Below are 26,976 nucleotides of genomic sequence, written 5' to 3' on the forward strand. Positions count from 1 at the left end.
ATGGAAACTCCATCCTTGGGAGCCTCTTCCATGGACAGCTCCATCCTTGGGAGCTTCCTCCATGGACAATGCTCCCTCCTCTCCCCTTGGCCCCTTGCCTTGCAGAGCAACGCACGGCACAGCGACTGCACACATTCCTGACAGATCCCTGGCACTGTAACACAACTTCAAAGCCATAACCAACAGGACATCTGGGGATTGAATACAAAAGCTAAGGGACAGTGACTGTAGAGCACTGGAGGCTGATCCAGCAAAGGCTGTGGCCACTGCTCGGTACCGTTCCTCCATCCATCCATGCAACCATCCATCTCTTGAAGATCCAGGCAGCACATCCAGCCAGTGCTGGCATTTTCATTTCACCTGAGAATTGCAGTTCCACCAGCAGCAAATGCAACTGCAGTGTGTGTGGTGGCAGAATTACCTGTACCTGCAGTTTGGTCCATTCTTCTCTGTATGTGATGACCCTGTGAATGTCCCTGCCTGTGGCAAAGCAAGATGCCCCGAGCACGTGGGGAGCCCTGATGCTGGTGGGAAGCCCTTTGGAGGCACCTCCTAACCTTGTTCAGGCTTTTTATCTCCTCTGAGAACAGAGTTCAGCCATAGCAGAACAAAAATGACCTTGAATGCTACTAAACTCTGCCTGAATTACTGCTGCTAATTTTGGCTCATAAGAGGAATCTACAGTAGGGAAAAAAAACCTCCATAAAAAGCCATTATTGCTTGCAATCATGAGCCAAAATGAATACCCAGCTGCTGGCACAGGATGGCAAGACAAAGGTGAATGGCTGCTGCAGGGTCTCCATCTCCTCAGGGAACAACAGCCTCGGGTACCTACTGCCTGCTCCCTGCCCCTTCTCCTTTCCTTCCCCTTCCACCTGCTCCAACCCACCTGTGCAGAGCTCCTCAAACAGCTCCTCTGCCATCAAGTCACTGTGAAGAAATCAGCAGCTCTCTGGCTCCCAAGGTAGGACCGCAGGCAGTAAAGAGGTACCTGCTAACAGCATCCCTTGCTCTGAAAGAGGCTCCTTTGACACCCGCCGTCGGTGGCACCTGGGCTTCAGCCTTCCCTCGACGGGGTTTATTCCTCTCCCTCAAAGACAAAACCAGGATTTTTCCTTATTAAAAAATGTAAACAATATTTCCCTATCAGCTGGAAACCACAACAGGAACGTCGTGGACTGCATCATTGGAAGTGACCTGGCCCAGGGGGGTGGCTGGGCTGAGCATACCCTGAAAAACCCCCGGATGCAGCTGGCCCCAGGGCTGCGAGCAGCGGCCGCCTCGTTTGGATTGACCTGCGGCTCGCCACGGTGCAGGGGCAGACACGTGGGGAGCCCAGAGGAAAGAAAAGGATCTCCTCTTGCTCTCCTGAGTAGAAGCCTGGCCCGTCTCCTGCTGCTGGGGAGCTGCAGACCTTGGCAGCAGCTGTTTCAAGGTCTAAAGCAAAGGAACCCACATTCAGTGAAGCCTGGCTCAAAACTTGCCAGCCTGGCAGCCCCGGTAGCACCAGTGCCCCTGCTCCGGGAGAACAGCATCAGCTGCCTCTGCTCCGGATGCTGCTCCAGGCGAGGATGGGGAAAAGCCGGGAGGGATCCATCGACCCGCTGGCAGTTCTGAGCAGGTTTCACTGCGTCTCTCTCAAGCTTCTCTGGACATGAGTCCCAGCAGGTCTCTGCATTCACTCGAAGAAAGAAAAACCCTGATGGAAGAGCTGGGCAAAGTGGAGGGAGAGGCTGAAGGACCCTCTTCCTCCTCTCATGCTCCTGGGCTCAGTATTGCCGTAGGTTGAAAAACCCAACGCTGGTGGGGGATTCCTTGACTGTCACCGTGATCAGGTTGGCGGTGACATCGGTGACAAAGACGTGCTCGATCAGGCTGCGGGTGGGTTTCCAGTCCTGATTGGTCTGGATGGAGACAGACATGTTCTGACCCACTCCCGGGAAGGAAGCCGAATCCCGGTCCGAATCCGAGCTGGTCTCATCACCTGTGCTCATTTCGGAGAGTGCTGCTGGCTTGCGGCTCTCCGCAGCCGCGTGCCCATCCTGCGTGCCGGCTGCACCGCCTTTGGCCAAGTCCCTGTCTCCTGCCCGGTGTGTTTGCTTCTTGCTCTTGCTGCTGTCCCCCCCCGAGCCCGAGCTGGCAGCATTCAACCCAGCACCCGCTGTGCTGCCTTTCACACCACCGGCACCTGCACTTGCAGCTGTGCCACCACCGGCGCCTTTGGACATGGCAGTGCAGAGGTGACGGGGGACGCTGCTCCCACCGGCCACGTTCGGCCCATTTTTGACACTCTGGAGGTTTAGAGCCTGGAGATTCAGCTCCTGGCTGGAGGCCGGCTGGGAGCCGGAGCTGGACGAGCTTGCAGGCATCTTACTGCCATTGTGTAGCACTTGGCTTCCTGCAGCAAACCCTGACTTCTGGTCCCCTCCAGCGCCACCCAGAGCCTTGGCACTCTTGGGTCCCTGCGTGCTCAGCCCAAGCTCTCCAGATGCTTTCTGGTTCCTCATTTTTAAGTCCAGCCCTAAGCCGCTTTTACTGGCTGCCTGCGCCTTGAGCGCCAGCCTGCCCAGGGGTGAGCTCTCGGCCGAGCTCTGGCTCTGGGACATCCTGTTCATGTAGTGCACGATGGAGCTCTGCCAGCTGATGGCTCGGTTTGGGCTCGTGGAGCCGCTCTTCATCATGTTGGGCAGGTTTTCTGCTGATGACCCCCCCGAGCTAAGCCCAGCCAAGGTGCCCGGTGGGTCCTTCAGCAGGGCCATGCCCGAGCCCTGTGTGCCGTGCTGGGGCTGCAGCTTCCCCATCAGCTTGTTGCTGCTGCCCACCTCCTTCCGGGATGTTTTCAGCACCTTTGTCAGGTTCACGGTCCTTCGAGCTGCTTTCTGCTCTGGGGGAAGAGGTTTTCGTCCACGCTTCTTCCTGGAGCTGTCCTTCAGTTCGGGCTTTGCCACCAGGATCTGAGCTTTCTTCTGTGGTACTGGATGAGTCTCTCTGCTGCGGGAACCTCTCTTTGCTTCCAGGTCGCTTTCATCCTCTTCATCAGAGGAGGAGGAAGAGGAGGATGTGGAGGAAGAGGAGCTACTTGACTTAGTTTTTACAGGCATCTCTGGTTCCTGCAAAGCAATGGAGACAGGGGAAGTTAACACAAATCCCTGAAGAGCCATTACGGACATTGCAAATCCTTTAGCGTTGCCTGTCTGGGTGCCTTCGGCACATACAGGTTCTTCCTCCATGTTGGCTGATCTGTTCATCCTCTGCCATGAAAGAGTTGGGGAGCGCACAGGGCAAAGCCAACCAGGCTTAAATACCAAGTGGGACCTAGGGAACTCTTCTGTCTCCTTCTCCACCATTGCAGGGATGAAGGGACGTCCTCCTTGCAGGCAATCTCATCCCCCTATCCATCACTGCAGTTTCCAAAGCCCCTGCTGGCATCACTGTGTCCTCACCACCCTCTGGAGCCCAAGCAGCCGCCACCCTATGCTGTGAACAGACACGTGCTGGTGCCCTCCAGCACCATCATGGCTGTGGATTTCCACAAGCACCGAGACTCACCACATGTTTCCTGGGCCTGCCCCTGGGCCTCTTGCCTCTCTTCCGATTCTGCACTTCTTTCTCGTGCTCCCTGAAGAAACAATGATTGAGGACAACGTTTGCAGGGAAGAAAAAACCATCCCAAACCAGCCTGGTTCCTCTCTTGCTTCTGTCATGAAACCCTCACTTGCTGGGGATGCTGAAGGTTCAGGTCCCACTCCAGCACCTGGGTAGTGTCCTTAACTCATTCCGACACATGATCCTATGGGTTCCCAGCATATCACTCACTTGAACCCTTCTCTTATAGGCACACCGTGCTCAAGTGCAGTCAAAGAGCCCTAAGAACTTGGAAACCTGGGGCCTTGGGAAGTTAAACTTCCCCACATGGCGGCTGGATCATGCACGCTGTGGGGCTGGCACAGGCCAAGAGAAGAGTTGGACCATGGATGTGATGTGATGCAAGAGTGTTTTCAGGGCACTACAGCACTTTGTATCTCTGGTTAAGGACGGTGTTAAGCTGCACTACGTACAGCTAGTTAAGCACCATGCTGTCTGCACTATCCACCAGATTCTATTCTTGAAAAATGGACCCAGAAACAAATTATAATTAAATCTTACCATAAACTGTCACAATTTTTTATTAACATGGAGCCAAAATATTTGGCAGCTCAGTGATTATCACAGCCAGCTGGCTACCTTCCTACCTCCATGCCTGATCCCTGCTGTGCAATTGGTGCTTCTGGGCAGAGGACACCATTTTCTCCCACTGTTACCTCCTTTCCCTCTCACAAGTGCCCTCCATGAATGCACTTCGTGCTGTCCAAGTCCCCAGTCCTGCAATCCCCATTGAGGTCCCGGTCATTGGACCAGGACCGGGAGCCAAAGGTCTCTGTGGCATCATCGTGTCCCTGTTGTGCAGCCAGTGCAAACCCAGCCCTGGGTGGGTGCAAAACCGAGCCGTGCTGGGCAGACCTGGGCTGTGATTTCAGGGGGTGAACAAAAGGGCCGTGCCACAAAAGGCACGGGCCGAGCTCCGGGCTCTTGTTTCCACAACTTCCACTGCACGCGCAGCCAATTAGAAGTTAATTGACTTTATCGTTCCCTTAGAAATATTTAGAGTTCGCTCACTTCTTTTGGAAAGCCAGGAGCAGTCTTGGATCCAGGATGTTCTCCTCGGGCTCCCAGCTGTTGTGCCTGTAACACACGACCCGGGGCTGGGGGAGAGCAGGGGCTGGGGGTCCCCCCCCACCCTCTTAGCGGCCCAGAACCGGGAAGTTCACCCAAGGACAGCCGGGCCCTCCGTGCGCCCGGTGCTGCTGGGGCCGGAGCATCCCCGCACCGGGGACCGGTACCGCCGCGGGAGAAGGGGCCGGGGGAAGCAGGTCGGGGAGGGGGCGGCCGCGCCGCCGAGGGGATGGGCGAGCCCCGCGCGTCCCAGGGGAGCTCCGGTGGCAGCGGGAGGGCGGGGGGCGCGGGGCTCGCCGCTAACGGGGGGATTCCCGGCCCGGCCCCCCCGGTGTGAGGAGGGGGCTTGGGGGCGATCCGAGCCCCACGCGGCGGCGGGAGGGCCGGGCCGAGGCCGCGCTTATTTGTAAACAAAAGGAGCGGCGCGACCCGAACAAAAGCGGCCGGGCGGGCGGCACCCGCGGCCGCGCACCGATCGCGCAGCCCCCCCCGCGCAGCCCCGCTCACTTGGAGGACCAGCCCCGCCACTTGACCAGGTACTCCAGCTTGCCCTGCGGAGAGAAGAGAGACGGCGAGAGGCGCGTTGGGGGGGTGTGGGGGTGCGGCGGGGTTGGGGGGGGTGCGCGGCCGGTCCCACCTTGCGGAGCCGCTTGCTGAGGATGCACTCGGCGGCGAAGACCTGCTCTCCCACGCTGCTCAGCTCCTCCATGGCCCCGGCCCCGCACGCACACACACACACAAGGGGAGCCCCCGGGCGCGCCCCCGATGGCGGCCACGCGCGCGCGCTCCCGCCTCGCAGCCCCCCCCCCCCCCCATCGCCGCGTGCGCGCCCCCCGGCAGCGGGAGGGAGGGGGGCGGGTAGTTTGGGGGGGGGGGCTCCCCAAATTCCGCACCGGCCAATGGGAAGCGGGGGGCGGGGCTTGATGGTGGCGGTGGGGGCAAAAGGGGGGGAGGCATTGTCTGCGCGCGACCCCTCCTCTTCCTGCGCGCGCCGGCGGAGCGGGACAATGGGGCGGGGGGACCGGGGCTTTGTGCCGGGGGGGTTCTGGTCCCGCGGCCGAGGGTCCCTCCCGGGGACCGAGCGGCTTTGGGGAGGGCAGCCCGGGGTCGCGGGCAGTCCCCGCTGGTCTCCGCCGGTCCCCGCCGAGCCCGAGCAGGCGGCTGTGGCGTGGCTCTGGTTCGGTTCTGGTTGTGGCTCTGGTTCGGTTCTGGTTGTGGATCTGGTTCGGGGTCTGGTTGTGGGTTGCAATATAATAAAACGTGTTTCCGCGGGGGGGAGGGGGGCGATACCCCTAAACACCATCTCGCCGGGTCAGACCCAGGCTTGAAGACAACGGGGGCTTGACCCATTATCCTTCCCCTCTGCCGAACCGGGCTAATGAGCCAAGCGGTGCCGGCAAACGGAGCTGTGTTACCGAGCCAAGCCGTGCCGGTGAATCGAGCTATGGTGGCAGACTGAGCCGTGCTACTGAACGCGCCGCGGCTGTGACCCCGCCGCAGCCCCGCACGCCACCGGGGCGTGCGAGGCAGCGTGAGGAGCTGCTACCCGGCGGTTGTGCGCGGTGGGCGTGGAGCGATGAAATATGGTGCATGGAAGAAGATGAGTCAGCACCTCGGGGAGTTGGCAGCCGCCGGCCCGCAGCCCGCCGTTAACCGTGCCGGAGCCAGGGGGGACTGAGTGTCCGGCGCGCCGGCGGCGTCGCGGTGGCTGTGGTGGCCCTCGGCTGAGCGGGACGTGGATGGCGATGGGGTGTCCTGCGCGCGGGGCCTCACGTGGAACCTGGGCAGCACCGTCTCCGGTAAGCGATGCCGGGGTTAGGCAAGTGCTGTGAGCTCCAGGCTAGAGGCAAGGATGTCACTGCTGGGGACCCCTGGCATGATGGAGGGGGAGCAGTAGCTTGGGTACCGTAGTGGGGCTGCCTTGGGGTCTGCAGGGCAGTGGGTGTCCCTGGGGTGCTGCTCGATGCAAGGTAATTGTCTGAGGCTGTGCACTGAGCCTCTTTATTGTTTTCCTTTTGCAATTACTGCGGCTGTTCACTGACCAGGAGAAACGCTGGAAGCATTTTGTTACCCAAAGGTGACTTGGAAACGTAACCCTGCGCTGCGCTTTCCCTTTGGAGTTAATTCACCTTCCATCAGCCCTGCTCTTTGTGTGCTGTGCGTCTTAAACCCACGGGCGACCTTCCCTCTGCGTGCACAAGCAGCATGCGGGCACTGCACCCTTCATGGCAGCTCTGGGACCAGCCATACCAAGTGTGTGGGGCTGGCCGGGGTCTGGATGCTGGTGCTGGGATGAGCACCACCGGGAGATGAGGCCCGATTTGGGTAACGTCGGGTGGGTGCTGGCATTCCTGAGCTCCCATGAGGATACAGGAGTAGAATAGCTCATCCCTTCCTGGAGCAAGGAGGAAGAGGTGATGTGAGCAGGGGGACTCTGTGCCTGACACTGGGGTCTCTTTGAGGGTGGAGCGTGTGCTCACGGCTGGTGCCTGGCCCGGGGCTTTTTCAGCAGCTTCATTCCCACCATTCGTGCCAGCCTGAGCGGTTCCTCTCCAGCAACAGCCCGTATTTCTTTCATGCCTCTGTGTCAGCGAGGAGACAAGTCCCCTTTTTACCCTGTTGTGGAAAAGGACTGTGCTGCTCCATGGGCTGGAAATCCCATTACATCCCTGGGGTTCACGGGGACTGGTCGCAGTGGGCACATGGGCCGTGGTGGGCTCCTGCTTCCTGCCAGCTCTCCCCAGCTGGGAGCTGCCCCTTACTTTGTGTTGTTTGAAAGCTGGATGTGACGGCTGAGGCGGAGCGGGTGTTTCCTCTAACACAAAGCACACCGAGCCCAGGCTGTGTCTGCTCTGCTTTCCCAGGCTGATCCCAGGTTTCCTGAGATCTGATGTCTTTAATGGAGCTGTGTGGGGAAACGAAAAATCTCACTTTTTCTCAGAAAAGGGAAAAGAAACCCAATTGATGTGAGCTTTAGAAAGCCCAAACTCGTGGCTTTGGAGGTTTACACAGACAGGCAGTGGATGCAAACCCTGCGTGTGTTTCTGCGTTGGGATCTTGTCAGTTGTTGCATTGTGGCTCAGACCGTTTGCTCCTGGGCTCAGCAGTGACCAAGTGAGTGCCACTGCCCTCCCTTTCCAACGCCAGGGGTGCTGGTCCCACTGCCCGGCTTCCTCGGTGCCATTGCAGGATGTTCTAGTGATGAAAAGATTTGAAGTTGTCCATGAGTGCTTCCTGCCCAGCTCTGCCTCCTGCTGCTGGGGGGATGCAGTGGGAGATGCCCATTGCTGCTGCTGCTCCACGTGTGAGGGATGATGGGCTGAGTTCTGTGCTTCCATCCGGGGAAACTTGGGAACAGGCAGTAGATAACTTGGCTGCCACGTTCCCCGCTCCAGCTGAGGTAGGTGACAGGGGAGCCAGTTAACTTGGCAGTTGTGGAGAAAACCTTTGGAGTCCTAAAAAGCCCCCAGGCTCAAATCCCTGGACTAATCCAGTGGAACAAGATTTGTAGCTCTTCCCAGGTATGCTGGACATCCCAGGAATGCTGTGTAACCTGGGCTATGCTGCTAGCAGGGGGCTGTCATGCTCTGCTGTTGGAGGAAGGTGTCCACCTGAGGATCAAACCTTCCTGTTAGGACTCTGGCTTTCATTGCAGGGTTTGGAGTGGCCATGTTGAGCAGGGCTGCAGTAGTGAGGACCCATCCCATTGGGATTTATACCAGCACTGGGTGACACAGTTGTTCCCTGGGGTGCCCAGAGCAATGGGCTGTGGCCAGGGAGGCGCAGGGGCCTCGAGAGTGTGGCCATCCCATGGGACCTCTGTCTTTCTGCCTGCTCCCCACAGGAAAAAGGAGCACGTCAGGGGCTTCCCTCCCGTGCCACCGGCTCGGGGCTGCCTGAGTGAGGGATCAGGATCACAGCACTGGGAGGTTCCTAGGGGATGCCAAGTACATGCAATGTGCCCGGCTCCAGAGCATGAAGCTGGGGCCACTGTGGCCATGTTGCTGTGGGTGAATGGTGGTTGTTTTTCTAAGGCAGCAGCCAACTGAAGCACAGGGATCTGTGTCATTTGGGCACTGCAGGTGGGATGGAGCTGTGCAGTGTGTGCGATGGGATGACCAGAGAGCACATCGTGTGGCAGTGGGAACTGTAGGGGCACGTGCTACCCCCAGATCGGGCATTTCAGGATGCAGCAGTTTTCCTGCAAGCTGTGTGTGTGCCATAAATAAATACGTGTGTGCTTGTGGTTACGTTACCATCTTGGAGCAGTTGGGACCCCTGGGCAGCAAGCATCTTTCCAGTGCACGAAAAAGAAAGGGAAGCAAATGGTGTGGAAATGCATAGCAAATTGGGCTGCAAGACGCAGCAGGGCTCTCCCCACTGTGTGACCCCCAGCCCCAGGGAAGGGAATGAATTATTTGGGGGCAGGAGGGCGGGGGGATATGCAGGATTCCATGGAGCGGGAATCTCTGCACAAACCAGTGCCGGGTCTGCTGGAGACGCCAGGCAGGGCTTTGTTGGTTGGGCAAATGTTTGGTGGAAATGTGACACAGCGAAAGCGCACGAGGTGTGAGATGCAAAGGAAGGGCTGGGAAAGCCCTTTAAGGCCTTTGTAAGGCTTTAAAGCCTTAAAGGCTTTCCTTAAACTGGACAGTGTCTTCCAGAAACCTAGGGGTTGTGGGGCTAAACATCCTCACCCCACGGTGAAGGATCTGTCTCACCCCTCCAGCCTGGGATGTGAAGCATCTGCATGCCGGGGCTGCTTTGGAGGAAAGGGCCAGAAGATGGAAGTGAGTGTGGGATGTGGCTCTCCGGGGCATCACTTGGTGCAGTCCCAGGGCTGCAATGGGTGCCGAGCGCCGGGAGCACCCCGGGGCCAGCAGCTGCCCGAGGTGGGTCCTGGACTGTGCAGCAGGAGGGACTGGGTTCTCCCGTGGGAGCCACCGGACCCGACGGAAGCCGATGGCTCCGGGCGAGCGGCGAGTTAGGGGAGATGCTCAGCGCCCCCCACCCCGCCGGTACCGGGCTCTCCGGGGAGAGCGCGGCTCGGGAGCCCTCGCCCGCCGGCTGCCGGTACTGCACCGGTATAGCCGGCAATGCACCAGCAGCGCACCGGTACTGACCCGGTATTGCATCGGTGTAGCCCCAAATACTTTTGCAGTACGGATCTTGGAGTGCCCTGTTCAAAGCTCCCTTTCTGTTCCCCGCCCCTCTCCGAGCAGCAGGAGCTGCTCCAAGGTACATCTGTGATTTCGTGGGCAAGGGGAATCTTTCTGGTAGGGGTTCAGCAGGTTCGTTCTTCAACTGAAGCAGTGCCCGCCCCAGAGAGGTTTTCCTGTCAGAGCCCTGTCTCACTGGAACGCTGCCTGCTGAATCCGGAGCTGAATTTCCATCCACAGCTGAGGCAAACCCCAGCTATCAGGTAGGATTCCTGCTAGGAGGTTGGTTGGCCACTATAAGCTCCGTGTTACCTGCCTGGGGCTAGGAGCTAGGATAGGACCAGCCCTACGAGCATCCTGCTCTGTACCAGTTGCATCCGACTCTGGGCACCCAGTGAGCTTTGGCACATGGAGCCTGGCAAAACTGAGTGATGAGCTCTGCAGGGCTGGAAGTGGATGAGCTTTAAGGTCCCTTCCAACCCAAACCAGTCTGGGGTTCTATAGGGCAGCTGCTGCACTATTAATATTGCTGTATTTGCAATAGCATCTGCAGCTCTGGCCCCTGTGCTCCCCTTCCAGAGCCTCGCCGTGGTTCTGTGCCGGGCTCGGAGTGTGCTGCAGGCCTGACCCCCACCCCCAGCACGGTTTCAAGCCAAACATTTTCTTCCTGTTTTCCCAAGCGCGTCTCCTGTTTCATGGGCTGGTGAAGGCGATGCGGGAAGGCGCTGTGCGAGTCTCTATGGCAACAGATGTTTATCGAGCCCATGAGATGAGGCACAGGGCTGGGGAGCTTCAGCCTCTGGGATGGGGTCTGGGGACCTGCCCCCATAATGCCCCATGGAAGAGCCAGGAGCAGGGCTGGGATGGGGCATCCTGCAGGTGGGTTTTTCCCATTATTTTTCTCCACAGCTGTAAGGGACAGGCAGAGCGGTGCTGAGGGCACCCAGGGCTCTTGGGGCAGGGGCTGGAAGCACCGATTGACTTTGGGATCCCTTCGAGGCTCCCAGGCTGGAAGACTGCCTTTGCCCAGTGCCATTTTCAGGAGGCTCCTGGTACTTTCAGACAAATACATTTAATTGCTTTGAATGCTCAACATGTTTTAACTGTTCCTGGTCCAACCCACGCTGGTTGGACAGGGCTTGGAGCAAGCTGCTCTAGTGGAAGGTGTCTCTGCCCCTGGCAGGGGATTGGAACTGAATGAGCTTTAAGGTCCCTTCCAACTCAAGTCTGCGATTGTATGATACCTTGAGCCGATGGAGACATTGGGGTAATGCAGACTTTGTCAAAGTCAGACTGGGCATAAGCATATCCCAGTGAGCACCCCAAAGCTTGGGAGAGGCATCTCCCCTGGGATTCAGTCATCTGTGAGGAGCATGAATCACTCATGTGGGGAGGTTTCGGGAACTCTGCAATGATCTGAGACCAGGATTGGTTGTCTTCATGATCTGCATCCCTCCTCATCTCCTCTGGTAGGGTTGCCTAGAAGCCGGGGGCTGTCAAGACAGGAGGGCACAGCACTGCATGTGGATTTCAGGTACATGCAGCCTGTGGGTATCATTGGGAATGTGCCATGCTGAAGATGGGATCGGGAATTACTTGTCCTGATGGGTCTTCAGTCACCATGAAGGCATGGAGCAGACTGATGGTGTCAAGGCCAACCTGGGCAGTAAAAATCCCTCTGCTGGGTTGCAAAGGGTCTGCTGTGCTCCCGGGAGTGGGGAGTGGTTTCACAGAGGGGCAAACCGCAAAGGAGTGGGACAGGTGCCTCCTGCCTGGGTAGGAGCACCCAGGGGCTCCTCTGGATGTCCCCTACCTCAGTTGCCTCTGACGGGCGTCAGCGCTTTCCTCCCCAGCATCCCAGCACCAGAGCGATTCCCAGCACCACCGGCAGGTCCTGTGCGGGCGGCAGAGGAGCCCTGGAACCTGGAGGGGGAGTCAGCGTTAGCCTGGGGCCAGGAGAGCGGCAGCGCCGGGTCCCACCCGCGCCCGGGGAACCGGCGCCCGCAGCCGCCCGCTCCGCGGCGGTGGCGGAGACCGCCAGGGGTCGCTGTTCCCGCGGGAATCCCGGTGGAGCGCGACCGGTGCCCCCGAGCGGCTCCGGTGCCGCGGACCCGCCCCGCGCGGGTCCTTACGCGCCCCCAGCGCAGCCCGTGCCGCAGCTCCGCTGCTGCAGCGTGGCCGGTGCCGTGGCCCCACTCACGCAGCATGGCCTTGACGGGCTCCAAGGAGCCGTCGTGGGGCTCGGGGGTGATGCCCAGCAGCCGGCAGAGGAGGGCGTAGACGTTGACGCTTTCGAAGGGCTCCACCACCAGCCCCTGCCTGAAGGCCGGTCCCACGGCGCGGAAGATGGTTTTCATGTTCATGGCCTCGTTGTCAAAACCGTGCTCCCCTTTGTTGAACTGGACCTTGTACCTCTGAAAGGGAGAGGGAAGATGTGAGTGCCCAAATCCCCAGCCTCAAGCTAGGTGCTCTCCTCCATGCCATGTTTCCCAGCCACTGGGTTTAACACTCATTTCTTTAGTTTCGGAAGTCTGGAAGCTGGAGGGTGCTGCCCAGACACAGCTCTTGTGCAATCACATCTTGCAAGTTCCCTCCCTAAATGTCAGGGCGTCCAAATTTTGGTGTATTGAGGAGCTTTGCAGGGGGAAGCTGCCTTTGGGCCTTAAAGCTGGGTTAGGAGAGGACCCTGCAATTGATATTCTGTGTTCATGCAAGTCCTGCTCCAAGACTTCTGGACCTTTTGTCTTCTGAACAGAGAAGATCTTTACACAGAGCTGGAATTGCCATGTGGTTATTGGGAGATGAATCAATGGAGTGTGAGTGCTGGGGTTCTATGAGGACAGAGGAGAGAGGCAGATCCCCACAAGACAGTAAGATGTGTCTGTGCATATGTCTTACCCCGTGGATCACATAGCCTGGATCACTGTACAGCAAGAGCGGGGTGATCCGAGAGTGGTTGGCATAATGGAATCTTCTTGGGAATTCCGCTTTCTTGTACACGTGGAGGTTTGGGTGGGCGTTTTTGAGGACTGAGTACACATGCTCTAACTTTCCTTCTTTTGGTACCAGCAGTCCATTGGGCCCATAATCTAAGAGCTCGAACTGGATGTCTTTGAAGGTGAAGTTCTCTACAGTCTGGATGTGAATCTCGTTGGTCTTTATGACAGTCTCCATGCCGTGATCAGATGTGATGATGAGGTTGAGGTTTGACTCCAGGCCGCTCTCCCGGATGCGCTGCCTCAAGTAACCAATGGTTCTGTCCACCTGCCTGACCATGTTTTTCCTCTGCGTGGATTCGGGGCCGTACTTGTGCCCTGTGGAGTCCGGCTCACCAAAGTAGAGGGCGATGAAGTCGAGGTTGTTCACCGTGAACCATTCCATCGCGGTGTCGATGTTCTGCCTCCAGTTGGTTTCATTGCTGTAGTTGAACAGGAGGGGCTCCACCAACTTCATATTCACTTCCTCCCCTTGGTACTTTGCTTTTCCTCCAGGGAAATAGATAGAGCCTGTCTTTAAACCCTGTTAGTGAAGACATTGCACAAACTCACCTGAGCTCACTCTGCAGCATCATCTCCATCCATCAGCACTACCACCTACTAATATGGTTAGTTCATTAAGCCCCCTAATGTCTACCTCTGCTTCTAATGAGGTTTTGCTTATTGCCAATTAAAAGGGATTAATTGGAAGTTCTGCCCTTCCCAGAACTCCTGCCTGTTGGATTCTCACTGTATCGGTAACACTGGTTATAACTTTGGACACAGTGACCTGTCTGTACCTCTCATGGACCTGCCGGCTCTTGGCCATGAGGACGTGCAGGTGTGTTTTACCCCAGTCAGTAAGTGCTCACCCTGAAACCAGTGGAGCCAATTTGGCAGGTAAATACAGGCAAAGGGACAGGTCTTGGGCCAAGCCTCAGGTCCTGTCCCAAAGCCAGGTTCAAAGCCTAAGGGGATCTAGGACAGCCTTGCTGCAGTCCTGGCTCCTGGTCCTCCCTAGGGAGTTGGCTGAGGTTTCTTTAACAGCAGCAGAATAACCAGTTTCATTAATGTCTTAATGGAGCTGAAACAAAACTACTACTTTTCGCTATTTTGAATAGAATGATCGTAATTATTCCTGTGCTGTCTGGGCTTCCAGTTCCTGCGGGTCTCATTGCGTGCTGTTTGCAGGAGGTGTCAGCTCGTGGCCACTGGAGATGGGGGCTCGCCTGCAGCTTTTACTGCAGGAGGCTGCATCCCGCAGGGCGGTGGGTGCGAGGCAGGGGCTGCACTTGCCTGTCTCTGTGCTGTGATCCAGATGGGCAGGCTGCCGTTGTCCCACCAGCTGTCCACCCCTTGCGTGCTGTGGTAGGGCAGCTTCTGCCCCGTGCTGGTGTCGAACCACATGTTGTGGATCACCCCGTGGTTCTCCAGGTATCTCCCTGTGGGGAGAGATGGGCTGAGTGGGGCTGTGGATGGGGGGGGTTCTTCCTCTCCTTCCCCTCCCAGCTCTCCCTCTGCCTCCTTCCTCCTCTGCCTCGTACCAGGGGGAGTTCCCAGGGCAGGGGATGATGCCGGGGGGTGCCTGCTCCTCACGTCAGGGGTTGATGCCAAGCAGGTCTCATCTGGGCCCCGAGCACCCCTGAAAGTGCTGGTGCTGCCTAAGATTGCCCCTGCCCTTCTCAGCATGAATGGGGCTCCCCGTTATCCTGCGTCTCACTAATGGCTTTGGTGTTTTGCTCTCTCTGCTGCTCACAGCAGAGGTGGGCATGCAGTAGAAACTCCCTTTAGAAATGGCAGACTTGCCCTCTGTACTATTATATTTCATGCTATTATTATTATTCTGGTCCCGAAGACTGCAGTTACTTGTGCACTGTATCCCCATCCTCCCTTACATTGACGGTGCCTCCCTGCCTTTTCCCATCAGCAGATTTCATTAGCATGTTCCACTCTTTTATGCCAAGGTTATTAATTAAAATCTTAAATAAGATTGGCTCTGAAATGGATTCCTCAGGAATTCCCCTGTTGCCCTCCCTGCAGCCCGACAATCTCCTCTCAGCATCACCTGCCCTCCTCTCCCCTGTAGCTCTGTACTTCCCATATTAGAGATTTTGTATGGATCTTCATCTTCTCCATCTTAACTAATGATTTCCCATGTGCCACTGGATCCAATACTTACTGAAGTCCAGACAGATTACATTTAGTGCGCCTCCCTTGTCTCAAAAATAATTTATCTTATTGAAGGAGGCTATGGGCTGGGCTGCTGCTATTTACCTTTGATAAAGACAGGTTCAGTTCTATCCCTTCTGCAGCTCTTGCCTTCTCACACCCTGAGTGGGGAATCTGGGTTAGGACAGTATTGTACGGAATGTTATGTTGTGTTGGTGCCTTTGTAATTAGATTTGAGTGTTTGCAGTGCTGTAGCATGTGTTGTACTCAAATATGTACATGGATTAAAGGCTATCGATCTTCGACACCTATATAATATACGTAGTGTAGGTGTACTGATAAAAACAAAGGGAGGACACTGCAGGAGAGGCTAATTTGTGCCACAGCTCAGCACTAGTGCTTAAAGCAAAGGAAGCCTCAGGCTGCTTCAATTGTACTTTAATCTTGTTTGTGGCCCTGGCAGATAGGGAGGTAGAGGTAAACTTTAACTGCAGCTATCATGGGACGAAAGAGAAGGAAATCACAGAACCACACAATGGTTTGGGTTCAAAGGGACCTCAAAGCTCCTCCAGCTCCAACCCCCTGCCGTGGGCAGGGACACCTTGCTCCAAGCCCCATCCAACTGGGCCCACCTCTCCAGCCTGTCGAGGTCCCTCTGGATGGGACCAAATGGGATGGAGAAACGTCTCACATCAAAAAGGCTGTCTGGAGGCTGCAAGAGAAGACCCCAGACTGTGAACAGGACTGGATGAGCAGAGGTGCCACTGAGAAATGAAGCAACCTGTAGAGACTATAAATCCAGTAAAAACTGCCAGGCACCCAGCTCGAGCTGCTCATTGCATGCATTAGGAGTAAATCTGTGCAAAAGAGTTAATCTGATATGTTGTTAAAGCAGAACTTAGGGTGAGCTCTGCTGGGGTGGCCTCTATAATTCCTACCCTGATCTAGGTGGTGGCTGCGTAATTCCTACAGCATCTGGTGCTGTTTGCCTGGGCTCAGTACAGCTCCAGCTCTACCACTTTCTGCAGCAGTTGCTGCCCGGTCTCCATTCTCCAGCTTCTCACGCTGATGCTGGGTGGCTGCTCTACTTCACGTCCTTCACTGATCCCCAAGCCTCAAACCTGGCCTTCCCCAGCCTGCACTGCTGCCGTGCGCTTGGGGCTGGGGGCACTCACCGGTCAGTAGTGTGAAGTGGCACGGGCTGGTGATGGTGATGAAGGCAGGAGTCATGTACTGAGCCTTCACCCCCTCTGCAGCCATGGCGTCCAGGTTGTGGGTGTCCACGTCCTGGTCGTAGTTCCACCGAAAGCCATCAAAGGACACCAGGAGGACTTTGCTGCGGCTGGGAACCTGCTGCACAGGGATGCATCTTGCTACAGAGAGAGCAGCAAATAGGAACCCCAGTGAAGGGAACATCTTCATGCCCTTGAGCTGGAACAGCCCAGACATCCAGAGAGCTCCCATTAATACATGCGGGGTGGCACCAAGTTCAGTTCTTATCTAATCTGGCAGTTGCTGATCAGGTGCATGGCTTCAGTCAGCACTTCACATCGGAATGAGCCTCTCTAGATTTCGTCTAACTCAAGTGCGTTAACTTCCATCTCCTGGGTCAGGCACTGGACCTGCCTCCTCCATCGGTGGCATTGGGTGCTCTCCCAGTGCTGAGGGGAAGACCCGCTCCCGTGGCGGGAGGCTGCCTGTGTGAAACCTGCCTCCCCCCAGCGCCTGCCACCTCCTCCTCCCTGAGCTGGCTCCCTGCAGGTTGTGCTGCCCTGCTCTTGGGTCAGCAGTTCAGCTTCAAAAGGCAACTCTCCCCCTCCCAGGGCCGCCCCTCCACCTCCAGAGGGGTGCTCAGGGGTTCCAGAGGAGCTTGGATTTACTGGAGGTTCTCAGTGTGGTTTTGTGGAGCTACACACTGGGGAAAGAGGCTCTTTCCTGATCCTGGCCACACCATCGGCCCCCAGGGATGCTGCAGAGGGTGAGCCTGGCTCAGAAGCCTCTGTGTGCCACCACCCAGCCCCTGCTGTCCTGGCTCTGCTGCTCACCATGGGTGACCCTCATCTGCTTATTCACTGATGAGCTGTGCGTTATCAGCATCCCGTTTTATCAATAGCTGCTGCTTTATGACTTCTCTGGGGTTTAATCATTGCTGACAACCCATTTCTCAGCTGAGTTTAAGGCTTTTGTGTATATATGTATCAGAGGTTGCCCTCGTTCCCCCGGGTCTGAGCTCACAGCCTTTGTGTCTTTGCTGAGCTCCCTCGGCTCAGGTTCCAGATTTATTCCTTGGTGCTTTGCTTCCCAATTGCCCAACCATCCCCTCCCTCGCCATGCAGAGCCATGGTTTCCCTGGCATTGTCTGGGCTCATCCCTTGGCATTTCTGCCCCGGGGGTGAGCTGGGCAGATGAGTCTCACACACATGCCACCATTCGTCCTTCCTGCTTCTCTGTAGACACGAGCATCCCTGAGTATTCCCATCTGGACCAGTTCCTCAGGGTGCATCAACATCTCGGTCGCCTCTTCCCCTGTGCTTGTGTTTCTCAGGGTCGTGCAAGGACACTGTGAGAGGTTTGAGTTCACAGGAGCTGAGCAGCCTCCTCTGCCAGCCCTGGTGCTGCAGTTCACTCAAGGACTATTTTGTTATCAGTGTTTGCTGCCCTGGGTCCAATATTGTCCTTCCAGCAAGGACAGAGGGTCCTGGCAGGCACTGAGGGTTTAAAGGGCTCATATGATAAAGATGTTATCATGTACCAAGCACAGGGAAAGTTCTAAATATTCAGTGTGTTGTTCTGAGGTGGGTCAATAAGTGTCCATGCCACTGCTAACAGCGCAGGGGAAGGTCCCGATAAGTTATCGTGTTCATCAGCTCGGCTGGGAGGGAAGAGGCTAGAGAGGAGGCAGCACTGCTCTAATCTCAGAGGAATATGCAGTAACAGGAGTGTCTCAAGGCCCCTTCTGATATTTGGTATCTGAGGAGCAATAGGCACAGATAAAGAGCATCACCTTTGGCCACCCTGCCTGGGAACGCTGTCATCCTCCAGTTAAAAGGGCTGATGTGGTTTATCTTGCACTAAGGCGCTCATCCATAGGCAGATGTGCCCAAGGGGCTGTGGTCACTCCAGGTCACATCTGCACTAACTGGGGAAGGTGGTCCCTGTTCAGGTGTGTTCAGGCTGAGAATGCCCCCCCCCCCCCCCCCATGCTTGGGTACCAAATAACTCAGAGAAGACAGATGAAGGGGCTGGAAAATAGAAATCAGGAGCCCAGAGAAGTCTCTTGCCACTGGAACTGCCCTGTTTGGCTGGGGTCAGGGGCTCAGCCTTTGGAAAAAGCAATGTGCCCAGCACCCTGTGGGTAAAGCTGCAGCTTCCCTGCAGCTGGTGGGGTCTGTGCAGGGGGAGCAGCTCGGTCAGGCAGGACCAGGCCATTTTCCTTCTTCATTTTTTACTTTCAAATGGAAAATCAACCTGCAGGATTCTCAGCTGTGGCCACAGCTGCTCCCAGTGATGGGACTGATGATGCCGGGGCCTCACAGCTGAGCCTGGCTGCAGGGAGGTGCTGGGGCTACTATAAAAGCCCTGCACACCCTCTAGAGCACTTCTGGTGTTGCTGTGCCTGAGTGCAGAGGGAGGAAGCGCTGGGAATGGGAAGGATGGCAGAGCCCTGGGTCTGAGCCACTTCGGGAGAGGTAGGATGGACATCTGTGGGGTCTTTGGGAGGGTGTGTGGCTGCTGTCCTGGGGGAAGGGCTGAGCTGCAGCCCCCTCCCCGGCATTGTGCAGTGGGAAACAGGGCACTTGGACATGGAGGATTCGTTGATGAAAAGCAAGTTTGGATTTTCTTTTCCTTGCCTTACTGTCCTGCTTGGAGCAGCTCTGCTCTGCAGGTTGGTTGCATGGTCCTGGTTGCTAAGGTGTTGCATATGGAGCTTGTTGGAAAGAGGGGGAAGATGTCCGGGAGGGTGAGGAGAGAGTTGAATAAAGCAGCTGGAGGTGCCCTGGGTTGCTCTTTGTGTGGTATAGCTCAGACAAGCGCTGCATGTCCACAATGCTTTTCTTGGCCCCCAGCACGTGACTGCCCCAGAACCTGGGCCTGGGTATGCTTGTGAGCACCACCGGGATACCTGGAGCTGGGATGTCCTGGTTCAAGTCCTAATGGTGCCCAGGCGAGCAGAGCCAGGAGGAGCTCTACAGCTGGGTCTGAGTGGTTGTGAGGGGTGTGTGAACCTACTGGGTGGGTGAGGGAGCTGCTGGGGATGGGAGGCAGCAGGGGTAGCTGGGTAGAGCTGATGGGTGTGGAGCACCAGCAGGTGGTAAAAGAACTGGTAACGGCCTCAAAGCCAGGAGCAGAGCGGTAGGGGTAGGGTGGTGCTGTTCGTAACCAAAAGCCAGGAGCAGCCCCAGGCTTGGCTGGAGCGCTGAGGAGAAGGGTGCTCCCGCCGGGCAGCTCGGGAAGACTGGAAAAGGCTTAGGGAGGTTGGGAAAGAGGCTTCGGCTGCTGCCGGGAGCTCTCGAGCAGGGCTTGGGTGTCGGTACCGGAGTTCGGGTCTAATCCCCCTGAACCTGCTCCCTCGGAGCCCCGCATCCGCGGCAGCGCGGGCCTGCGCCGGACCCGGCCGCCAGGTGGCGCTATTAAGCCGCCGGCGGGGTCTCGGGGCGTCCCGAGGGAGCGGCGGGTCCGGCGGTAGCGGGCGGGGGTCCCGGTGATGCCCCATCACCCCCTCGGGAGTGCCCTCTTCTCTCCCGCAGTGCCTTAACCCCCGGTAATTCCCCCCCATCCCCGAGTGTTGCTCGTTGGGTCCGGAGGGAGGGACGTGTGGGGAGGGAGCTGGGCTGGGTCTGATGGACACGTGGTCAGTGTTTGAGGCTAAGCAGGGGCAGGTGATGCAGCACCGTGACCCCCACATCCCATGCCTGGGTCACCCCCAGTTGGGTCCACCATGGGGCTGCGGGCTCTGGGAAGCGGGATGGTGCACAGCCTGCAGTGGCAGTTGTAGGGTCTGGTGACACGTGTGGATGAAACACATGCCCTGTGCTGCAAGAGGGCCAGGAGCAGCCTTCTGGGATCAGGGCTCTAAGTTCAACCCAGGGGAGAAGGGAGCCTGCCATTGAGTTGCTGCTTTATTCTTCTTCATGGGTGCATGCAGAAACTCTGCCTAAAGCACAGCCCCAGGGTCAGCAGCACCTCTGTTTACATGGGTTGGTGCAAAACCTTCTTGGGAGGGTGACCTCTTCACCATCTAGTTTGAAGCTCTTCCATGAGGTGGTCCTTGGGGAGCAATCCAGCACAGAGCTTGAGGTGAGAATAGGGACAAGAGCAGAGAGGAAAGAGTGGGGTGGGTGAGGCTTCGCTCACAGAAGTCCCATATCCCCTTCTGGGGCAATGGCCAGTGCCTGAAGTTCACTGGAGCCTTTCGTCCACTGGAGAAGGCCCCTGGCTCTTGCTCTCCATGCCCAAGTGATGTCCCTGGATGATGATGAGGTGCTCTAGAACCTCTTCCTTGCCAGCAGTGGTCCCATTCCCTCTCTTGCACTCATCATCATGATGAATACCTGGTCTACAGTCCCAGCACCAGGCTTTGGCCTTGGCTCCTCTTCCTGCTCCCTGTTGGGGATTTGAGCCCAGAGGAGCAGCGTGGGGTCAGGCTCTGCTCCCCCCTTGGAACCTTTCCTCTGCTGCTTGGTTAAACCCAGCATTGACTGCTCCATCAGAGCCTGGGGCTCTTTCTCAGCTTTCTTAGCTAATGGCTGTGTCTGCCTCCCATTGATCTCAGCTGCAGAGCTCATTGATTAAGTACATTTCTTATTATACTTAATGGTATTTTACTCCTTTCTGTGCTTGCCTTGTGCCAGATGCTCACCCTGTGCTGCTGCCTGCCTGGAGGAGAATTCCTCTGGTCAGAGAGACTGGTCACAGCCTCCTCTATGCTGGCTCTGCTTGCCTCCTCAGTCACCAGCCTTGCCTGCCTTCCCTTCTGCTTTCCCTGCCTCCCCCATCCTCCTGGCCAGGGCAGTCCCTCTGCCTTCCAGTTCTTTGCCCCTTGGTCCCTGCTCCCATGCCCCCTCTCAGGTCTGCTTCTCTCTCAAGCAAAGCAATGGGGCATCCACTGTTCCCAATGCTTCAGGAGGGCTGTGAGCCTCCTGGGCACCCTGTGCTGTACCCTGCCTCTGCACAGCAAATCCTGCCTCTCACTGGGCTGCCAGGGACTTTACACTGAACTCCTTTCCATCCTGGTGGTGCCTCCCTCACTGCTGCTCTCCCAGCCCTGGTGAGAGGCACTGGCAGCGCACGGTGTTCTCCTTTGCCTTCCCTCAAACACCTCCATACTCACCTCACACCACACAAGCTGTGTTGCCTCGCTCTGTGCCTCACCTCCTTTCAACTCCCTTGCATGTATCATTCAAAAGCCGTAACATTATTGGGTATAAAATATTTACTTAACTGAGCTTTTTGCAAATATTCCCCTCCATTATTTTTCCTCCTTTTGGGAGCAGACACTGCTGCTCCTGTGCTCTCAAATGGTTTCTCTTAAATAATACAACAAGAACATATGAACACCCAGTAGCCTTTCTCTTTCTCTTGAAATACCCATAAATATCGTGGTGTCACCAGCCCATTACAGCCCCACCAGGACCGGGGCTTGGGAACACCCAGCAGCACTGGCATGGCCTGCAGGTTCACTTCCCACTGGAAGAGGGACAGACAGACAGGGAGCTTGTGGGGAGGGCATAAATATGTGAGACCTGACACGATGCAGAGTATTAATATTAATAAAGAAATGTTCTTTTTGAAAGGGGCAATGGAAACTTAGCAGAGGGAGTGCAGGACTGAATGCTCTCGGTCTGCTCCCAGTTAGGACGCTGGACCAGCTGCTTGGAACGAAATCTCCTGCAGCAGCCAAATGACTGGTCCCAGGGGGAAAGCAGGGGTTCTCTGTGAGATGGAGGTACTGGGAGATGCTTCCCACTGCAGGCAGCAGGATGGGCAGCCCTCAGCACCTCTTAGAGAACAGGATAAGGAACGTCGGGAGCTTGCGAAAGCCAGAGAGGGAGGACGTTTGTCTCAAGTAGATGGGAGTGTTGGATGGTGAGTGCCTCTCCCCGTGCATGAGGGTGTTTGGCTGCTCACAGCTTGCCCGGGCATGGACTCGAGCTTGGGTCCTGGGGGCTCTTCCCACAGCGGGAGAGCGCACGGGGGTCTGGCTGTGGCTGGGGGGGCCCGGCCCGGTGCTGCGCGCGCTCCCGCCGGGCCTGACGCTGTCCGTGGTGCTGACGGCGGCGGCGCCCGGGCCCTGCGCGGTCTCCCCGGTGCCGGCCCCCGTCCGGCGGAGCCTTCGCTCCGTGCTGGTTCCCCCAGTGCCCGGGGGAGGGCACCGGCTGCCCCAGCCCTGCCGGAAAGGAGCCACGGTGCTGGCTGAATGTCCACGGGGTGCTTGGGCTTGTTTTCTGTAAGGTGTAAAATCGCACTGGGAGGAAAAACTGCAAAGGGAGGTAGACCGAGGCTGTCTGAATCTCAGTCAGAAGCTCTTCCCTGTGAGGGTGCTGAGGCGCTGGCACAGGGTGCCCAGAGAAGCTGTGGCTGCCCCATCCCTGGCAGTGTTCAAGTCCAGGTTGGACAGGGTTTGGGGCAACCTGGTCTAGAGAAGGTGTCCCTGCCTGCGGCAGGGCTTGGAGCTGGGTGAGCTTTAAGGTCCTTTCTAACCCAAACCATTCTGTGGCTCTGTGATTCTATGAAAAAAGTATCACCACTGCAGTGATAAGAAAAAAAATAACTGAAGGACCCTGTTCCTGTATACGTGTGTCATCATTCTCACATGATCAGACCCCCCGGGAACTCACTGCCTCTAAAGAATCAAGTAGTTAAATCAGACACACAGGAAGAGGGGCTGAATTTGTGTCCCACACCTCGGAGAGCTCATTTGGAAGCTATTAGTTTGGTATCCCGTCTGCCAGCACCAGTGCTGATGGCTGGCTTTTATCAGGAATAACAGGAGCAGCTTAAACATAAAGCTCATGGGACAGGGTGGTGGGAGAACCTCACAGTGTAGGTGGTGGGGTGGCAAAATGGCAGATGAATGTCACCAAATCCAATGATTAGATGAGAACATCCCTCACTCCAAAACACGAAGCAGACCTTTACTGTGATATTCCCTACTTGGGAAAAGAGACCTCACAGTCGCTGTGGGTAGCTCCATGAAAATGCTATCTCAGTGCCCAGTGTCAGTCAAATAAGGCAAATTGCTTGTTAGTAGTTATTGGGAAAGGGACTGAAGCAGAGGCAGCAGCAGCGCTGCCGGGGTGCAATGTGTCGCAGTGCAAATGCTGAGTGCGGCTTTGGTTGCCCAATCATGAAAAGGAGGTAGTTGAACTAGAAAGGTAAAGAAAAGGATGACAAGGCTGATCAAAGGCACAGAACAGCTTCTGTCTGAAACTAATAAATTAGCACTCTCTTGGTTAGAAGGGAGACTGTAAAGGTGGTGCAGGAAAGAGTTCTCTAAATTCAGGAGTGGTATAAGGGAGATGGATATTCACTATTTCTCATAAATAGGTGGCATCAAATGAAACAACCTGGCAACAGGTTTAAATTGTAAATGAGGAAAAAAGTGCTGCTCCTTTCCTGCAGTGCTCAGCACCCCTGGGTGGCTCAGGGGTGCTCAGCCCCTGGTGCAGGAGCAATTAGACACCTCATGGAAGGTGGGTGCATCAGCAGGGATTAGGTGCCACGGGCAGCCGCTGCTGCTCTGTCCTCCCCTCTTCTGCAGTAGCTTTATGGCCACCCCGGGACCTACAGGGTCTCTCAGTGGTCCGTGGTGTCAGCCAGCCCAGGCTTAGGACATGCCCTGGTGTCACTGCGGCTGGTTTCAGTGTTTCCCTGTTACAGCCAGGCGAACAGACTTGCCCTGTAATGCCGGCAAATCCCCGCTCCTGAGGAGCCGGTAATTGATTTCCCTGTTCTCTGTCTCCCCCCGCCCAGGGCTGTGCTGACACCTCCCTGCCTGCGCTGCCGTCAGTGGCTGCGACAGGCAGATCCTGGAATTATTGATAAACACTCATTGGGGCTGGAGCCTGGGAAATTGCCAGCAACCCCAGTGGATTTCTCCCTTGCCAGCATCATTTTTCTCGCTGACAGCGTGTTCCCAAGTTTGCCGGGGAGGGGGCAGGGCCTCCTGCTAACTTTTTTTGGGTTTGTGCATTGGTTCTTTTAAAAGATTTCTGCATAAAAGGGGAGAGGAGAGGCCTGGGAGCCGTTATCTCTGCCCTCCAGTCTGTCCCCAGAGAGCCCTGGGCTGGAAACTGCTCTGAGCTTTTCCCAAGCCCATGTCCCCCCTCATGGCTCAGTTCCTCTCCAGGCTCTGGATTTCTTGATCTCGACATGACAGATCCCTGTTTCTTTCTCCAAATCCTCTATTCCCCCAGGCTGTTACCTTGTGGTGTGAGCCGGGGAAGGAGCCAGTGTTAGCACAGGAGCAGGACATCACTGCCCGGAGCTGGGACCATCCATGAAGAACCAGGCACTGGGAAGTGCTGGCTCTTCCCTCCCCAGGGGCCAAGGTTCTGCTCCCACACCTCCCATGGGGTCCCTCCCGGTGCAGTGGGGCTGTCCTGAGCACTGCTCCGTGCCCGGCCTGTGTTGCGCATACGGATGTGTGTGGGGCACTGGGGCTCTGGCTGTTGCTCTTCCTGGAGCTTGAAGCATTTTTCTTTCTGCCAGGGCTGCTAATTAGTGGGAGGTTGTGGATTGGGAACGGGGAAATGTCCTTCTGTGGTTCTGGCACTAGAAATAATTAAGCCATTTTTCACCTATGGCAAATCAGATTCTGTCCACATCTTGATTTTACTTTATTTTTTACCTTCCTAGTGTGGGGATGCTGTTGGCAGCTATGGATTCACAGCCATGTCCAAAGCTTTTCAGTAATTGCCTGGATTTTGTGCTCTCTTGCTAACTGGTTGCTGGTTTCCCCTTAGTTTTTGCTGAAGCTCCTCTGGGGATGGGAAAGGAGCTTGCTTTAGGCAGGCTGTGCTTGCCTCTGATGCTCCTTGGGCAGTAGCACAGGATGCTGCACCCAGTGAGGCTCCGCTAGAGCTGTCCAGCTCTGGAAACATTGCTCAGATCTGGTTCCGTCCCTTTCTTGCCCCGACAGCAGGCGGTGCTCTCAGAGAAAGGCTGTTGCCTTTTTCTGTCCTGGTACCCCAGGTTCCCCTGGACCCTTCCCTTGGTGCACAGGGCGCATCCCGCGGTGGGTGATGATGGGCAGCAGCTCCTTGGGCCACCACGGAGCAGGAAGCTGCCAGGTCTACCCTCCCTAGTGTCACACCTGGGTTGGGCAGCCCTGTGGAGGGGGGGGGCTCCTGTCTGCTGGTGCGGGAGCAGCAGAGAAGTGCACATGAGGCATTGCTGCCTGCTTGAGGTGGCTGATCTTGCTCTGTGCCTACCGAGCACATTCCTGCGCGCCCTGGTGCTCCCAAACCAGCAAACACCCTGTTACAGTTGTCATGGAAATCAGAAAGTGTCTGCTGAGTTTCCCTGTTCCCAGTGGCTCATACCCCAAGAGCCTCCCGCCGTGGGAGCAGCTCTCACCAGTGGCTGGGCTCTGTGGCGCTGGGGCTCGTGCTATGATCTGACGCATCCATCACTGCCAGCCTGGGAACAGGAAGACGTTCCCAGCAATCTGAAAGCTGGGATTTATCGAGGCTGGTCCCGGGATGCGAGGGGGCTGTCGAGCACCAAAAATTTCCATATATCCTGGGGGCTGGGGGGTGGGAAGGGGTGCTGCTGCCTCTGGTTTGGGCTGGTTTTTGCATTTTTGTGTGAGTGCCAGAGTGCTGCAAGGTGAGCAGTGGGGCAGCAGCAGTGGGAGCCAGCCCTGGGCATGGGCTGATGGGCTGCGGGGATTGATGGAGGCAGCTCACATCTTCATGCATTATAGAGCTCTCCCCTCTGCCTGCGCAGCTGGAGGCTGCGGCGGGTGCATGGAGGGTTCTGCAGACTCTGCACAAAGGAAGGGGCTTGAGCATCTTCACCAGCTTCACCCTGTCCTCACATTTGTCCCTCTGTCTGTTTGTACATTAGTGCATGTGTCTGTGCAGACTGGATTGCTTTCTTCTTTATAACGTTTTCTTTTCCCAGTGTTTATGGGCCATGGGATTGGAAGTGAAGCATCTACTTAATTGCTGTCAGGCAAGGAAACGGGTAATAAAGTTGCTGAGGGAAAACACAGCTCACTCTGGGGTAAATGCAGGGGAGCAGGGCTGATGTAAGGAGGAAGCAGAGCAAGGCTGGGGGTGGGAAGAGATGAGAAGGAAAGAACGGGAAGGGATTGGCAGGCAGCAAGGGGAGCTGGCTCCAAGATGGAAAGCACTTTCCCTGGTGCTGAGGGGTGCAACGCTTCCCAGAGGGAAGGCTACACTGGGAACACCCCCGGGTTGACCTGTCCACCCTCTCTCAGGGGCTCTGCCTGTGCCCCTGGGACTGTGGCAATCACCTCCCTCATGCTGAGCTGCTGGAGCACTTTGTAGAGGGGAAAATGAAGAGAAGGGAGCCCTCTGCACGCTGCCCATCACTGGAGCCTCATGACTGCTGCCTCTTCAGTTCCAAGCTTTTAGATTGCAACACTCTTCATCTGCATTGCTTTCTTGTTTCCTTCATTATCTCCCCCAGTCTAACCCTTCACCATGTCATCTCCATTGCACGGCTCCTCCCTCTCCCCATTTGCCACATTACTGCAGCAAGGACTCGCTTTCCCATCTTTTAGTCTCAGTGCCATACATAAAAGCGCTCTGATGGCCACGGCGCGATAGCAAAGACAGAACTTAATTTCACAGCATTTTCATATAATACTCCATAAAACTGAACAAATTTGCTGGAGTCCAAATCCATCTCATTATGCAGAATCATTGAAAGGGAGGCTTTTACATGCTGGGACTCGGTGCTCAACCAGGGGATGGTACAGAAGACGAGGA

The 26,976-nt window shown here is 56.5% G+C and overlaps 3 protein-coding genes across 4 annotated transcripts in view; 1 reads left to right on the forward strand and 2 right to left on the reverse strand.

Moving 5' to 3' along the window:
- Positions 1 to 455: 455 nt before the first annotated feature.
- Positions 456 to 5,492, reverse strand: CBX2 (chromobox 2). Of its 2 annotated transcripts, none has more exons than XM_061479914.1 (5): positions 5,351 to 5,492; positions 5,221 to 5,264; positions 4,657 to 4,722; positions 3,553 to 3,619; positions 456 to 3,149 (listed from the first exon to the last, which is right to left on the reverse strand). In XM_061479914.1, the coding sequence occupies exons 1-5, from the start codon at positions 5,420 to 5,422 to the stop codon at positions 1,770 to 1,772; spliced, it is 1,629 nt and encodes a 542-aa protein (XP_061335898.1). In that variant the 5' UTR covers positions 5,423 to 5,492; the 3' UTR covers positions 456 to 1,769. The 2 variants fall into 2 exon arrangements, with proteins under 2 accessions (XP_061335898.1, XP_061335897.1); XM_061479913.1 differs by having other exon boundaries at positions 456 to 3,110; positions 3,550 to 3,619.
- An 800-nt stretch (positions 5,493 to 6,292) lies between these two features.
- RBFOX3 (RNA binding fox-1 homolog 3) overlaps positions 6,293 to 26,976 on the forward strand; it is a 137,629-nt gene continuing 116,945 nt past the window's right edge. The window contains exon 1 of the mRNA XM_061479832.1: positions 6,293 to 6,512. The gene's annotated coding sequence lies outside the window, so the exon portion shown is untranslated. The remainder of the gene's footprint in view (positions 6,513 to 26,976) is intronic.
- On the reverse strand, positions 11,707 to 16,432 carry ENPP7 (ectonucleotide pyrophosphatase/phosphodiesterase 7). Its single transcript, XM_061479924.1, has 5 exons — positions 16,192 to 16,432; positions 14,144 to 14,289; positions 12,771 to 13,391; positions 12,073 to 12,286; positions 11,707 to 11,795 (listed from the first exon to the last, which is right to left on the reverse strand). Exons 1-5 carry the CDS (start codon positions 16,430 to 16,432, stop codon positions 11,707 to 11,709), a joined length of 1,311 nt encoding a protein of 436 aa, XP_061335908.1.

Source organism: Pezoporus flaviventris, unplaced genomic scaffold (assembly GCF_033815535.1).
Source record: "Pezoporus flaviventris isolate CSIRO_AGI_PZ_B2104156 unplaced genomic scaffold, CSIRO_AGI_Pfla_v1 ptg000158l, whole genome shotgun sequence".
NCBI classification, from domain to species: Eukaryota; Metazoa; Chordata; class Aves; order Psittaciformes; family Psittacidae; genus Pezoporus; species Pezoporus flaviventris.

Coding starts and splice junctions, on each gene's coding strand:
- CBX2 (XM_061479914.1), bottom strand. CDS start 5,422: ATGGAGGAGCTGAGCAGCGTGGGAGAGCAGGTCTTCGCCGCCGAGTGC. Junction 5,265..5,350: donor TCAGCAAGCGGCTCCGCAAG/GTGGGACCGGCC, acceptor TTCTCTCCGCAG/GGCAAGCTGGAGTACCTGGT. Junction 4,723..5,220: donor TGGCGGGGCTGGTCCTCCAA/GTGAGCGGGGCT, acceptor CGTGTGTTACAG/GCACAACAGCTGGGAGCCCG.
- ENPP7 (XM_061479924.1), bottom strand. CDS start 16,432: ATGTTCCCTTCACTGGGGTTCCTATTTGCTGCTCTCTCTGTAGCAAGA. Junction 14,290..16,191: donor CCACTTCACACTACTGACCG/GTGAGTGCCCCC, acceptor CTCTCCCCACAG/GGAGATACCTGGAGAACCAC. Junction 11,796..12,072: donor GCCCGTCAAGGCCATGCTGC/GTGAGTGGGGCC, acceptor CTCCCCCTCCAG/GTTCCAGGGCTCCTCTGCCG.